We start from the raw sequence: 16,297 nt of genomic DNA, 5'->3' as shown, positions 1-16,297 counted from the left end.
CTGAAAACCATCATTCTCAAAAAACTAACACAAAAACAGAAAACCAAACACCACATGTTCTCACTCATAAGTGGGAGTTGAACAATGAGAACACATGGACACAGGGAGGTGAACATCACACACCGGGGCCTGTCAAAAATAGCTGGGAAAGGGATAGCATTAGGAGAAATACCTAATGTAGATGATGGGTTGATGGGTGCAGCAATCAATCATGGCACGTGTGTATCTATGTAACAAACCTGCACATTCTGCACATGTACCCCAGAACTTAAAGTATAATAATAAAAAAAGAAGTTTACAATATATTGTCGGTATTTAAAATAATGACTTACATAAGATTAAGGCAGACCTAGGGATATTTTAAAATTCAGAGTTTAAGACAAATGAAAAAGAGCTGGGGGAAAGAAAAAGACTGAAGAAGAACAGACAGTGAAATGAAAGGGAAATCACAAGTTCATGGTGAATCCTGAAAGTCAAGTGAAGAAAAGAGTTCAAAGATGATTCCTTAAGTTCCAGGAATAATCTACCAGGTCAATTATGCTCAGGAGTGTTGGCTTACTTCTGGTTTCTTGTACTTACTTCTGTTTCTTACACTTACACAAGTAAGCATATATCCATATTTTTAAAACAGATTTCTACTTAAAATAAAATAAAAATACTCATATATATGATACTCTTTTCCTTACTCATGAAAAGGAAAAAGAATTAAACATATTCTTGTTGTCTACCCTCCTTTTATGATAAAACTACCTTTTGTGCCTGTTAACTTTTCTTTTTTGAGTTTTATTGTGGACACATGGCCTTTCATAAACAACTCATTTCTTTTAACGAGGGTAATTATGATGATTATTATCTGATAGACACCTTGCTAAAACCTGGCCATTGTTATTTCATTTAATCTGGCTTCTTCGTACTTTCAGAATTGCCCCTGATATTCTTGAAAAGTTTCTTACTCTCTGGCAACAACACTATGTTTCAGAAGCATTCTGATTTTCAGTTGCCTTAAATATTAGAATTGGCTAGTCATCTAGAAATGCTAGTAATATTCAGAGGAGAATAAAAATAGAGACCAATAATGCGGCCCTGGGTGTAAACGTCAGTGTTGGCATTCTGCAAATTTGTTGAGGTTGCTGTCGTGTCACCTGTAGTAAAAGTAAAACAGGAAAATATTTTAACTTACAGTTATGGATTCCCATTGATTTTCTTTTCCTTTCAACCTGTTGTGATGCTCTATCATAGTTGTCTTACCATATTTGCTTTCTACGACATTGAAATTCCCACTTACAAATGGACATCCTGATGCTAGACTGCTGAAGTTATTTTCACATCAGCAAATAACCACATACATTGAGGACACTATTAAATTTTTTTTTTTTTTTTTTTTTTTGAGACGGAGTTTTGCTCTTGTTGCCCAGGCTGGAGTGCAATGGTGTGATCTCGGCTCACTGCAACCTCCGCCTCCTGGGTTCAAGCAATTCTCTTGCCTCAGCCTCCCGAGTAGCTGGGACTACAGGCATGTGCCACCATGCCCAGCTAATTTTTTTCTTTTGTATTTTTAGTAGAGATGGAGTTTCACCATGTTGACCAGGATGGTCTCGATCTCTTGACCTCGCGATCCACCTGCCTTGGCCTCCCAAAGTGCTGGGATTATAGGCAACTAATTTATCCTACCTGATGCTGCTTCTACATCCCAGGAAATGTGCTAATCTTTGAGGTTACAGAGATCAGGAGTGTATGTTTTTCTGCCCTCTCCAACCAATGCTTCTCTTTCTCATGCTCCTGGGATAAATATCTTGCTCGTGCAGGACAGATGGTGAAAAGCAGCAAAAATTCAGCCAACTTCTACCTAAAGATGCCCTATCTTTGCTATCTTTAGCCTCTACTGGATTGGGGATTTCCTATTCAAGGTGGTTCTCACCTTCTCCTATGTGCATATATCTTCTGTGCTATAGCTCTTTCTTCCTTTGCTAGAAAGGAGATGCTTTGAGACAATATTTTAAAAACATAAAACGTCCCATCACTTCATCTAAAATGATTTTTCTGAAGGCTGTCTTCCCCTACCCCTCAGATTTGGGTATATGAAACAGCTAGGGAGGTTTCTGCATTGCTTAATATCTCAACAGTGATTAAAAAGTACAAATTGCTGAGCGCCACTCCAACTTTCCAAATTATAATTTCTGGAAATGAAAACTAGAAATCTAAAGTTTTAGAAACTGTCTCAAGTGATTCATAAAGCTTAAGAACCATTGTCTGTAAGCTCTGTATTCACTGGTCATTTTCCACCAAGGAAAAGCTCTAAAACTACTGCCAGATGTGATAGAGAAAGAAGTTCAGAAATAGAACACCAAAGAAGAGATTTCGCTCTGTTCACTCTCCCTGCCTAGGCTAAGGTAGACATGGGAATCCCAGGGTACAGTACAAGTGGGGTGCAGTCAGTATGTCTGAAATTATCAAGATGCCATGTATGGCCGAAGTACAGATTCCTCTGATGTGGAGAAGGGAAAGCAAGAACACCTCTTGACAAGCCTCTATGACACCGTAATGACCTCCTGGCTCAGTCTCTGGGCCACTTAAGGAGCAGTCACCAACCACGGAGTAGGACAACTTCCCCTACCTGGGCCCAGGGAACATAACAGCAGAGTACAGCTCTCCTTCTTGCCCACCACGTCTCCAGTCCTTCCTTTCGGTTCTCAATCCCTCCCACAGCACCCCACTCATAGCCGTATGAGGCACCCCAGTCACTGGTTTAAGTGCAGGCTCTAAAGTCAGACAGCTCCAAGTCTCCCTCTACCATTTAAATAATCAGCGCCTCATTTGTTCTGACTGTAAAATTTTGATAAGGATTAAATGAAGGGACACAAAGTTCTTGGCACTGCGCTTGGCACCAAGTAGTATTCTGTTGCTACAGATCACTTAGATATATTTCTTCAAGTTTTAATTCAATGTGGTTGTCACTGGATGCTTACTGAATGCTTGGACGCTCATTGGCTTACTGCTGACTGCTACTTGACCAAACACGATAATTTGGTAAATAAAGTGATGGACAGATAGACGTAAGTAACTTCATGCCCTTTATACATCTGTAAGTGACTTGCACTTTAATATTTAAATATCACATTAAACTAGGCATTTGCAACTGTTAAGAACTGAATTAATAGCTCTGCCTAGGCTTGCAATCATTGAATTTTACCTTCATTGTGAATATGGTTTAACTGGCTTAATTCCAGCTGATAATTCCTTGGTGTGAATAAATTGCAGGCCAATAACACATTTAAAAGTCCTTGCACACTTTCAAATTATAATGTAGTATCCAATTTAATCTGTTCTACAACACAAGTGTTATCTTTACTAATTATTATAGATGGCTAACATTACATATGGAGATTATTCAAGTTTATATGTTAGATTATAAAAATCATAATAATGCATACTGCTTACCTTAACTATATGTGAATTCAATGACTCTCTAAATGGAGAATACATCTGAACTTCTTTCCATTACACTACAGCAGTTACTGCAGTTGTCTGAAAAAGCCCTGGACAGAGAGACAATTTCCACAGTGAAATGTGACCTAAGGCAGAGGCTCTCCAACCTAGCCAAATATTATATATATTAACACAAATTTGGAGATTTAATTTTAAAAGTATTTTTTACAGTGTCTGGTGATCTATTCCAGACCCATTACATTAGAACTGGGCCGGGGGGAGGTGGGGAGGAGAAGCAGGTATCAGCATTATTTAAAAGCACGTCAGGAGACTGTAACGTACGACCAAGAGTTGAGAACCACAATCAAAAACTAGAGATCAGCAGATGACTTAAGAGAAGTGAAAGAGAGAGACTGGCACTAATTAAGGCTTTCTTTATGTTGTGATCAGAAAAATAAAGATGCAAGAAATATTTTTAGAGGACAATTCTTCAGAGAAATTGAAGAATATTTCAGGATAGAAACATATTCTAAAATTTCTATGATGAAGATCTTCTAGAAAGTAACCACTTTGGATGGAGAGTGTCTCATATTTCTTCATTACAATTTTCAGGAGAAATTTAGAGCCATCCAAGTGGACAGCAATCCTAGGCCTGCATATGGCATCAAATCTGACCGCTCCTCACGCAGTCTCTCGGTTGATAGATCAAATTGTCATAAACCCTCATTACAATAAACAAAGAAAGAACAATGACATTGCCATGATGCATCTGGAATTCAGAGTGAATTATACAGGTAAAAAAATCACTTTGGGTCATCTTATCTGCCAAAATTAATTTAAAATTAGATTTGAAATATTATCAATATCAATGCATTAATGTATTAAAGTTAGATAATTTGTTACATAAGTCATTAGAACTTAAATGGGATTAGGGAGTAGAGAGAAATATATGAAATTTCTTTCATCAGGATGTTTAAATTCAACTTTCTGGAAAAAAACAGTAGAATAAAATTCTTTGAACAACCTATAACAATAAACTCAAAGGAGCCGCTCAGAGAAACAGGTGATGTTATTATGCATGCCTTCTCTATTTCTCCTGTAAAAGAAAGGCAGGTTCATCTACCAAAAAGGCCAGAGTAAGACATCAGCTGAGAGAAGATCTTATGGTCTGTGGAGAAAGTGAGTAAGAATTAAGTTATTCAGAGGATGAAGTTTTTAATGGAGATTCAATAATATTATCAGAGCGGCAAATGAAGGACTTCCTCCAAATGCCTGGAAAATGTGCAAGAAATCCCCTGATAAAGTGAATTTTATCATGAAGGGCTCTGCTCAATTCCAACCTTTATTCCCGTCTTTTTCAGTGCCCATTTAGGATAAAATGTTGCCATCTCTTGTTTTCATGGAGTTTGATCTATACATGCATCATTGCACTTACCAAAAGCAGACTATTTCTCCAGTTAGTTGTATATCCCTGTCCTTGAGGGTAAGCATGGTGTCTTACTCATTTTTGTGTCTGCCCTTGGTCTTACCTGTAGTGGGTGCTTAATAGTGCCAGTAGGCTTGTAAATTGATGAAAGAAGGGCTTTAAAAGTGACCAATGTCAATGCTTCCATAATTGCCCCATAAAACAATCTCCTAAAAGCTTTTTTAACATGGAGATAATTGGGGAAAATAAAAAAGCCTCTGAACATTTGCCCACGTTTCTATTAATTGATGCTAAAAATCATCTTTACTAAAATTTTTACAGAACAGGTAGCACTTTCTATTGAGCACCGTAATTTTATTAAAAAATAAAATATAAATGATTACCTCCAGAACTCTACAGGTAAAAAAATCACTTTTGGTCATCTTATCTGCTTACTTTAACTATATGTGAATTCAATGACTCTCTAAATGGGAGAATGCATCGGAACTTCCTTCCATTACACTACAGTACAGAACTAAGACTTTTTTTACACTATTCTACTGTTTTACACTGTTTTTAATCTGTTCTACAACACAAGTGTTATCCAGTTAATGAGGAGACTTGTAAAATACCCTCAAAGGCCACTAGTGGTAGCTGATCTACTGTCAAAATAAATGCTGCTCTGAAATGCCTATTTCCCCCAAGACCGATGTCTAAAATTTGTACAAGTAGGATAAAACAAAAAGACAAGGTTTTTAGATTGTTGAAAATGATTGATTTTCAAAATTTGTCAGAAATGCTTGTAAATATGTTCTTTCTTTTTCTTTGTTTGTTCGTTTTGCTGTTCATTTTTTTTTTTCCAGATTACATACAACCTATTTGTTTACCAGAAGAAACTCAAGTTTTTCCTCCAGGAAGAAATTGTTCTATTGCTGGTTGGGGGACAGTTGTATATCAAGGTAAATTATCAGACTCAAAAAAAAAAAAAACATGTACTGGTGGAAAACATGCTATCACAATATCCTGTGAATACTTTCAACATTTTTGCAATTCTTATATAACAATTTTGCAATATCTTCTAAAAGTACTGTCAAATATGTATGTATATGTTTAGGGTTGTACATCTAGAGTTTTCAAAAATATACTTTTAGAGTTTGTATATTTGTATAGTTTTTAAAAATTTTTTCAGCTTGCATAGATAATATTATAAAACTATAATCTTTTGAGGGGGAATTCAGGTGTCCCCCTAACTCAATATCTAGTTTTAGTATTATGAACACTCTGATAAAGATAAAAAAAAACTTCATTAAAATGAATATAAACTAAGGTTACAAAAATTTATTTTGGTAAAGTACATGACAAACTCTCATCAAAAGCCAAAGTATTACCTGTCACGTTTTCCAAACTAATAAAACTATCTTTATTTATAATGTAAAGGCCTCACACTCACATTTCCTTAAAATGAGAAAGGAATCTCTTCTAACTTGGACATGCTAATTCTGCTTATTGACAAGAAGACTCAGATTTGACATGAATCATACATTGTATCCATAAGTTGATATATCATTCAGCACAGCATCAACTGTATGTTTTCCAAATGCAAAAATGACACATATTAAAAATAATCATACATATTTTTTAAAAAGTATTCTCATACTTTATATCCTCTAAGTATAACGACAAGGCTCATTGGCTGTGGAATTTCTAATAGGAATGCCCTATCTGGGACAGAGTTTTGACCATTAATAAATAATAAAGCAACAGGAAAGGCACTATAGTCTGATGAGAGGACCTGATCTCTGCAGTCACAACAATTATAGCCATGTTGTTTAAATGTCCTAAATGTATTTAAGATGAAAATGCAGAAAATCTTGTGGAAAGGTAGAGGGTCTCAGAATCAAAGTACTCACATTTAATATATTCTTATTTATTATAAGAGAAAGCACAAAGTTCTAAGTCAAATGCTTTTCTGGTAATTCCTACAAAAGTTCTTTAAGGCAGTGACACTGTATTGCTGAAAATGTCTCATGTCTGCTGTCCATAAAGTATACTGAAGTCTAAGACTGTATATTCATATATTTCTCCCACTTGACAAATATTATGATTTATTAAACTTAAAATTTAAACAGTAAAAATGATTCCTAGATAGATATTTTCTCTTTTCTGACTTCAAGCTAAAAGTCATTTATGACCACAATTTAGCCTCTTCAAAAATAAATTAACAAAATTTAAAACTCTTTATTCTATAGGAAATATTTTATTTTTGTTTTTTGGGTTTTTTTAAAGCTGAGTAAATGTGGCTCACATTTACTTATTGTTACTAAAGATATATGTCTAATTGACTTAAGAAGATCTCCAAGAGTGGTATGGAGCCAGAAAATAAACTGTATTTGAGACCAATTTCATTTAGGAATAAACAGAAAGATCATGTTTAAATACTTCTTGGGTGATGGCAATTTTCATATATTTTATGAACTTTGCTTTATGATTTCAATCTACTTATTTTCATAAAATCCTAGTTTCCATCTTTTGATTATATTATGCTAATTAATTAGCTAGGAAAACCATGTACATATTGTTCAATAGGAAGAAATAGGTGATATCAGTTGGTTAAATTAAGGCAATCAGTAAAGAGACACTGGTCAAATTTTCCTTTACCAGTTTTATCATCTACAAAACAAATTTTAATTGATTGACAAGCAGCAAAAGTGGCCTTGGTTTTTATTATAAAATTAAGGTCTGCCAGCCCATCCTGGATCCTCATAGAATGGATAACAGCGAGATGCCAAATTTTCTCCTCCATTTTAATCTCTCCAATTCATTTTCTTAACCTATAGTCCATTGTCAGACTTGAAATGTTATCTGATAATGTTTACTCCATGTTCACTGCCATGCTGGTACCTTGAAATTGATCATTGTGGAAGTGTTTACACCAGTAAAATGAGAAGAAGACTCATGGGACTTCCATTTTTCTGAGACAGTTGATATACAATTATCAATGCACTACTGAGTCATATATATGCTGTCTTGCATCTAAATCACACACAAACATGTACGTATGCACAAACATACTTTTTGCTTTCTTCATCTTTTTAGTGCATGGATTAAATTTAGCTAGAAATGAGGTCTCATAAATTTTTGCAGCATCAATGGCTGTCAAATGTGCTAACTTCTCTTCAACATTCTGCCTCTCTTGAGAAAGCAAATAGAAATGCTAATTATTAGAAAGTGCTTATCATGTACCTTTTCTGGGGCACTAGACACCTGCCTGTTTTGCATCTCTCTTGGGATGAGTATTTCAGCACACAGAGATTCGTACTTCTAGTGGATGAATCATTCTGTAAAAAGCAAGCAAGTACACTCTATTTTATTTACAAAAAATACCTCCTTTCTCTTCACCTGGGTATGGATAACAAGCTCATTGCCCCTAGACCAGGGCAAAGTGCGTCTGAGCTTTGTCCCCTGTTCAATGTGCACCTGCTCACTCACACAGCACCACAAAGAAGCTGAATGCTATTATACAGAAGCGAGCACCTCCTCAGGTGCCAAATGAAAAGCACTTCTGGATTTCTGAGCCGTTGCTAATTTCCATGAATGAAACACTTTGTGTTGGTAAGCTGTTTCCCCCATGAGCAATCCTGTAACTGTTTAAAATCACTGAAGATGCCCAAAGACCTTCTAGTCTAATCCACTCTTCCTACTGGCCCTTCGGTAAGAAAGAAGAGCTTTCCTGTTATCCATCTGGCAAAATCCACAGATGAGCTTTATTATGTGCTTTGGTGTGCAAGGTTTAGTATTTAGTTCCATTATATATGCACACAGTACTCAATAGTGAGAGTGAAATGTTGGAATAAATAAGACTGATGGTAGTTCATTCAAGGATGCATGTTGATCACTTCTGACTGGCTGGCTGCATTATCCATTTTGAGCAGGTTCTACTGCAAACGTATTGCAAGAAGCTGATGTTCCTCTTCTATCAAATGAGAAATGCCAAAAGCAGATGCCAGAATATAACATTACTGAAAACATGATATGTGCAGGCTATGAAGAAGGAGGAATAGATTCTTGTCAGGTAAAGATGTAAAGCTGCTCACTGAACATTTTCAGAAAGCACTGGTGTTATAGTTATTTCATTGCTTAACAATAATTTGGGAGTAAAGAAATCAAGATTCTTTAATTTCTCTTCTCTTACAAAACTGTTACTTTTTTTGCCTATTTGCATAATCCTGTTGAGTAGACCTGAGCACTAGAAACAAATTATTTTTTAAGAAAAGAGGTTACAAGTCAGATGTCTTTGGACATTGTCTAGATGAATACCTGCATAGCCTAGTTACAGTCAGTTCACAGCTATCCAACGGGGAAGTAAATAACTTAATAGACTGGCATAACCCTGGCTCTGGTTTTTATGTTATTGTTTACACTTTATATGAGAGATGTAATAACTTGAACTTGCTGTAGTGCTAATGTTGATACTGCAATAAATTTGAGGGGTCAATAGCTCTTGACCCGTGTGACTGTTAGAAAAAAACTCTTACCCATATACTACCTTCATTGAAACATCTTGCCACCTAAAAATAGTGTGCCTGTCTATTAGCTCCATGAAATCCAAAAACACACAATAAATAAAAAGGGAAGTTCTGCTAGATTGTCAAATTATAATTAATTTTTAGGTACAGCATGGGGTAGTCATGAAGAGCATGGATTCTATGTTCATACTACTCCTGCTTGATCCCAGCTTTAACACTTATTGGTGTGACTTTGGGCAAGTCACTTAGGGTTTATGGAGAGGTTTAAGTCAGATGAGCCATGCAAGGCATCAAATAGTTACTAAAAAATATTGACAGTTTCTATTATGAAACTTACTAAATGAGTTTTCTGGCATATTTCTGCATTTGACAATTAATAGCATATCAATGCTTTAATGACTGCTGGATTAGATTAAACCTGCTAGCATTACTGACCAATGAATAATTTCTAAATGAGGAAATAGCGGTTTATATCATGGGAAAGTGGTTTCACCTTGTCAAAGTGTAGCAACTTATTTTATGTATTAACACATGTATGTCATTCTACCAATACATGACAAGCCATATAAATTGATGTTTATGGGGGCCGGGCGCGGTGGCTCACGCCTGTAATCCCAGCACTTTGGGAGGCTGAGGCGGATGGATCACGAGGTCAAGAGATCGAGACCATCCTGGTCAACATGGTGAAACCCCGTCTCTACTAAAAATACAAAAAATTAGCTGGGCATGGTGGCGCGTGCCTGTAATCCCAGCTACTCAGGAGGTTGAGGCAGGAGAATTGCCTGAACCCAGGAGACGGAGGTTGCGGTGAGCCGAGATCGCGCCATTGCACTCCAGCCTGGGTAACAAGAGTGAAACTCCGTCTCACAAAAATAAAAAATGAATAAATAAATTGATGTTTATTCAAATAATATGTATCTAAGTTCCCTAGTTAAATCAATGTCTTAAGTTGTGTTAAATTTCCAGCTTAGTTTTAGATTTATTCTGCTTTGATAAATGCTTGCAAATTCAAGACAAATAGGATGGCTTTCTTCTTGTTTAAAATTTATCTCTGAGTCTTATACTTCTTTTGTAAAATGAAGTGTGCTAAACATAAGATATATTGCCACTTAGAAGGAGACCTATAGAATTATCGCACAAGAGGGAAATCAGCTGGACAACTTCAAGTGCAGTTTTTGCGGATTGTGTGGCAGACACCTCACACACTAGGCAGAAAATATGATGGCTGATGCTACTGATTTTAGGATTACATTAAGCTATTAACTCATGCCAGGTCTCTGAAATCTTATAGTTAGCTCTAATTCTACACGGTCTAAGTATGTTATTCACTGGCAAGTAAGAAAGCTCCCACATAAGGTAGTATCTTGTACAATAAAATGTTACCATAATTGAGTAATCAGTACACTAGATTGTCACATGATTTTCTTTGTTCAACTTTAATACTATGTTTTATAAGAGGATTAACTGATTAAGTAAGAATGCATTCTTTAAAATTGTGAACATATTATTACTGATACATTATTTGAATAAGTTCTTTGAAGCAGTATTTTTTAGCCTTATAATGGCAAAGAATGTGTTTTGTTAGTCATCCACAACTTGCATGTCTTCCGATTTACCAAAGGCTTGCCTTTTAGTGGTAGTAGTTTGGATTTAAAGGCAACATCAGTGGCTGGAGAATATCTTCTTTACATAAAACTCAGCAAATGACACTCTACCTACCATTCCAAGCCATACTCTATACTAATGGGTTTCAATGCATGGCCTCCAGTCCAGCATCATCACCTAAGAACCTGCTAGAAATGCAAATTATCAGGTACCATTACATATCTGGTGAATCAGAAACTATGAGGATGGGGCCTAGCAATGTGTGTTTGTCACATCTTCCAGGGGATTCTGATACACACCAAACTATAGGAAGTAATATTCTAAACAAAAAAGGTCACCAGCCCTTGCACTCAGACACTCAAAGAAGGTACTGATTTTTATTTTTACTTATAAATATGACATCTCACTAGAAACATAAATTTAAGGTTAATACTTTATGTTCTGGAAATTCATGCTCTTTAAATTTTTATTTATTTATTTATTTTTAATTTTTTTTGAGACAGAGCTTCATTCTTATTGCCCAGGTTGGAGTGCAGTGGCACAATCTTGGCTCACTGCAACCTCCACCTCCCAGGTTCAAACGATTCTCCTGCCTCAGTCTCCCGAGTAGCTGCAATTACAGCCACCCACCATCACACCTGACTAATTTTTTGTATTTTTAATAGAAACGAGGTTTCACCATGTTGGCCAGGCTGAACTCGAACTTCTGACCTTAGGTGATCCACCTGTCTCAACCTCCCAAAGTGCTGGGATCACAGGTGTGAGCCACTGTGCCCAGCCCCATGCATATTTTTCAAGTACTCATATATCTCTCAGACAGTGAAGAAGGAAATATTAATACCTTAATTGAACAAATCAGAAAATTAAGGTAAGGCAACAAACATATGAAAAAAAATTCAAAATCACTGATCATTAGAGACATGCAAATCAAAACTACAATGAGATACCATCTCACACCAGTCAGAATGGCAGTTATTAAAAAGTCAAGAAACAATAGATGTGGGCAAGATTGTGGAGAACTAGGAACACTTTTACACTGTTGGTGGGAATGTAAATTAGTTCAACCATTGTGGAAGACAGTATGGTGATTCCTCAAGGATCTAGAACCAGAAATACCATTTGACCCAGCAATTCCATTACTGATTATATACCCAGTGGAATATAAATCATTCTACTATAAAGATACATGTACACATATGCTTACTGCACCACTATTTACAATAGCAAAGACTTGGAACCAACCCAAATGCCCATCAGTGATAAACTGGATTAAAAAAATGTAGTACATATACACCATGGAATACTATGCAGCCATAAAAGGGAATGAGATCATGTTCTTTGCAGGACATGGATGAAGCTGGAAGCCATCATCCTCAGCACAATAACACAGGAACAGAAAACCAAACACTGCATGTTCTTACTCATGAGTGATAGTTGAACAATGAGAACACATGGACACAAGATGGTGAATAACATACACCAGGGCCTGTTGAGGACAATGAGGGGCAAAGGGGAAAGAACTTAGAGGGTGGGTCAATAGGTGCAGCAAACCAACATGGCACGTGTATACCTATGTAGCAAACCTGCACATTCTAGACATGTATCCCAGAACTTAAAGTAAAATTTAAAAAGAAAGAAAGAAAGAAAGAAAATTAAGGCAAGGAGAAGTTACATAGCTAAACTGATGTGGTATAGTTAGATGAAAGGAAGTAATGGAAACTGACTGAGGTCTCCCAACTAGACAGACTACCCAGCAGATAGGCAACGCGTCTGCTGCATGATCCTTGAGTAACTGCAACTAACCCAGTATGTACTGGGTAAGTTAAAAATCCTTGTTTTGCCTGGAATCTCCTATTAAAAAATTAAATTATTTTAGAAGATATGTAAAAAACCAGATGACTCCTTTTAAAAATACCCAAACAGTTGAAGTTTATTTTTAATAATTTCCAAGTCATATAAAATGTGTTTTGATCCTTGAATATATACTGTTTCATAAATATTTCAGAACCTATATTACAGGTTAAGGGCTTAGGATTCAAAAATAAAAATCACAGTCCCTGCTTTCAAACAGCTTGAACACATCTGTTACACTAGAATGTTGGTAACCTGTGGACGCCAGTGAAATTTATGTCCCTCTGTATGGAGAGGAAAAAAGGTGATTTGATAGACTACATTTTTTCCTTTAAATATAGGGCCCAAACATGATAAAGGATTAGGCAAAAAGTCTCAGGATATTTCTCGCATCTAGCTGGTATTGAAATATTCTATTATACTGGTGATTTCAAAAAACACAAAACTTTAAATGTCTTCATAAATATAAAAAATTAATTAAAAATATTTGTCCAATTAATACAGAAAAAATACTTGTCGATTTTATGTCATTAAATAATGATATGTTTGTATTACCATTGCATTATACAAGAATCACATGCAAATAAAATGTATGTAATTTACTAGGTCTGCTGGAATTAATATTCATAAAAATTAAAAACATTTCTTCATTTGAAATCTCAGATGAAAACATGAGTTCTTATCATTAAAAGTGATATCACAGACTTGCTTATTTCAGTTAAAATGTTTTTCAAATGGATGGTGTTTTTTGAGTCCCAAAAAGATACCGCTACCCAAGAGAACTAAAATCAACTTTATGTGTGAGTTCTTAATTTTTCTGAAGAGCATATTGTGAAATAATTTGTCTTTTCCACAGTGTGCTCTGTGACACTTACAGCATATCTCCTTAAATAAAACAATTGGCTTTTAATATATATTTTGGTTGGGATGCTGTTCATAGTTGTGCTTTAAAGAACTTCTTAGTATCCACCAAAGTGCCTAATTAATGTGGTGAAACTCTTATTATAAAAGTGCACCACAAAAATGATAAATTATCTCTTAGTTATCGTTTCTCTGTCTCCTTACTGAGGTTCTCATTCCTGGCTTAGAGTGAAAGTGAAAATATATACAGATGATTTGCAATTAAATCATATTTTTACATTTTTAAAAATTCATTTGATACAAATAATCCTGTATGTTTAGATCAGTTGACAACATATCTATAATTTTGCTTTGCAATTCACTCTTTAGGGGGATTCAGGAGGACCGCTGATGTGCCAGGAAAACAACAGGTGGTTCCTTGCTGGTGTGACCTCATTTGGATACCAGTGTGCCCTGCCTAATCGCCCCGGAGTGTATGCCAGAGTCTCAAGGTTTACAGAATGGATCCAGAGTTTTTTACATTAGAGCATTTCTTAAACCAAATGTGAAAGTCAGGTTATTTTCGCATTCTACTCTAGAAATCATGGAAATTAAGTGTTTTGTACAAAACTTTTTAAAAGTTACCAAAAGTATCCTTATCTATGCCAATTAAATGCTAGGCGGCCAGGGAAGCGAAATTTTAAAAATAATAAAAATCATCTTGGCAATAGAGAGTAATTTTAAAATACCATTAAATACATTTTGATTTCATTGTGAACAGCTATTTCTTCACAGATCTCATTTTTTAAATTCTTAATCATTATTTTTATTATTTACTGTTATTTAAAGGGGTGTTATTTTAAAACATATACCATATACTTAAGAAATTTTGGGCATAATTTAAAAAAGAAAGAAAATAAAATGTTTTGCCCATAGTCTGTCACTGTTGGAAATAAACTGCCATAAATTTTCCAGTTCCAGTTTAAATCTCAATAGTTTTCATCTCAATCATTTTTCTGTTTTTTTCTATCAAAATGCATTCCTATTTCGACATATGCATAACCTTAGTATTTTCTCCACTAATTGGAAATATTTATTGTAAGCTTATATCATAGGCCTGGACTAAATTGACTTTATGTTCCTCTTAAATAAGCAAATTAAATAAAAGACAAATTAATTAATATGGTCATTATATATTAGATAAATTTTTACCTGGATTATGTGTACTGTCTATTTATTTCAAGCTAGTATTTTTAAGTCTCCAAAAAATAATCAGACATATCAAAGAAATGCACCTATTACAAATACTAGTCTTGGTTTGTGTGTTACAGTGAATATTTCTAATATGTGAAAAACATATTTAGACACAGCTGAATTGCCCATGGGAAGGTCAAATGTGTGTAATAAATGAATTTGCTTCACTTGTTTAATCTCTTGGATCATCTCCAGAGTAAGTGCAGACTTCAATTTAGCTCACCACACAGAATCTGTTGATGTATTTGGGGAGAAAAAATTCATACTTAGTTAATACAAAACAACACACACACATGCACACACACACACATTCTTGCATGGACAATATAATAAAAGAGAGAGTAAGGTTAAAAGAAGTTGAAAGAAGGGACCAATCTGTATGGATTGGCCTTATGGAAGAAAGGAGACTTGAACTTCACCAGGAAAGAATAATTATTACAGAGGCATTGAAGAGGATATTGGGGACCCACTGTGCAGATGGGAGTCAGTTAAGGGAAAGGGGTCAATAGAGGACCATGTGTTGTCATACCAAAAGACTCTCTCTCTCTCTGGAAAACAGTCAGATAAAGGGGAAAAAATGTTATATGAAGATGTGGCCAGATGATGGAAGACTGCAAATTCCTGTTAAGGAATTGTAGAATTCATTCTTTGGACAAAAATCAGAAGCCACTTGTTTAGGTCCATTTTCATGCTGCTAATAAAGACATACCCAAGACTGGGTAATTTATAAAGGAAAGAAGTTTAATAGACTCACAGTTCCACATAGCTGAAGAGGCCTCACAATCATGGTGGAAGGCAAAGGAGGAGCAGAGTCATGTCTTACATGGAGGCAGGCAAGAGAGTATTTGCAAGGGAACTCCCATTTATAAAACTATCAGATCTTTTGAGACTTACTCACTACCATGAGAACAGTATGGGGGAACCAGCCCCATGACTGAATTATCTTCACCTGGCCCTGCCCTTGACACATGGGGATTATTACAATTCAAGGTGAGATTTGGGTGGGGACACAGCCAAACCATATCACCACTGAACGCACTATTCTTTTTCACCTTTCCAATGGTCTGATTCTAATAGTTGGGAAAGACAGACTTACCAGCAGCATATTTGTTTTTAGTATCTGAAGATTGTTCCACATTTCTTCTGCATTTCCAACATATAGCAAAAATATATTCTAAAAGTGCTAACACTTAAAACAGATACAGCATGTATTTCTTTTCATTTTTCAAAGGTTAGCTAAAATTTTAAGAAACTGTTAAGAAAGCATCACTACCATTTTCTAATAAAAGAGAAGTTCTTTTTTTTGCCTCAAAAAGTGACATTTATTCAAAGAAAAAAATGACAAGATGTCCATCCCTTGATTCCCTTGCCTCCCTCTTCCTGCTGCTCC

At 35.5% G+C, this 16,297-nt stretch overlaps 1 protein-coding gene across 1 annotated transcript in view; it reads left to right on the top strand.

Annotated features, from left to right (window-relative positions):
• The window catches only part of TMPRSS15 (transmembrane serine protease 15), a 124,656-nt gene extending 109,582 nt beyond the window's left edge, over positions 1-15,074 (top strand). The window contains exons 23-26 of the mRNA XM_012444772.2: positions 4,039-4,220; positions 5,695-5,790; positions 8,764-8,903; positions 14,044-15,074. Of these exons, the coding sequence (XP_012300195.2) occupies positions 4,039-4,220; positions 5,695-5,790; positions 8,764-8,903; positions 14,044-14,199 (574 nt within the window). The 3' untranslated portion in view covers positions 14,200-15,074. The remainder of the gene's footprint in view (positions 1-4,038; positions 4,221-5,694; positions 5,791-8,763; positions 8,904-14,043) is intronic.
• The last annotated feature ends 1,223 nt before the right edge of the window (positions 15,075-16,297 follow it).

Source organism: Aotus nancymaae, unplaced genomic scaffold (assembly GCF_030222135.1).
Source record: "Aotus nancymaae isolate 86718 unplaced genomic scaffold, 86718_ANA_hifiasm-v0.15.2.pri h1tg000022l_1, whole genome shotgun sequence".
In the NCBI taxonomy this organism is placed as follows: Eukaryota; Metazoa; Chordata; class Mammalia; order Primates; family Aotidae; genus Aotus; species Aotus nancymaae.
The sequence above is the reverse complement of the archived record's forward strand: the minus strand, read 5'-3'. Positions and strand labels throughout refer to the sequence as shown.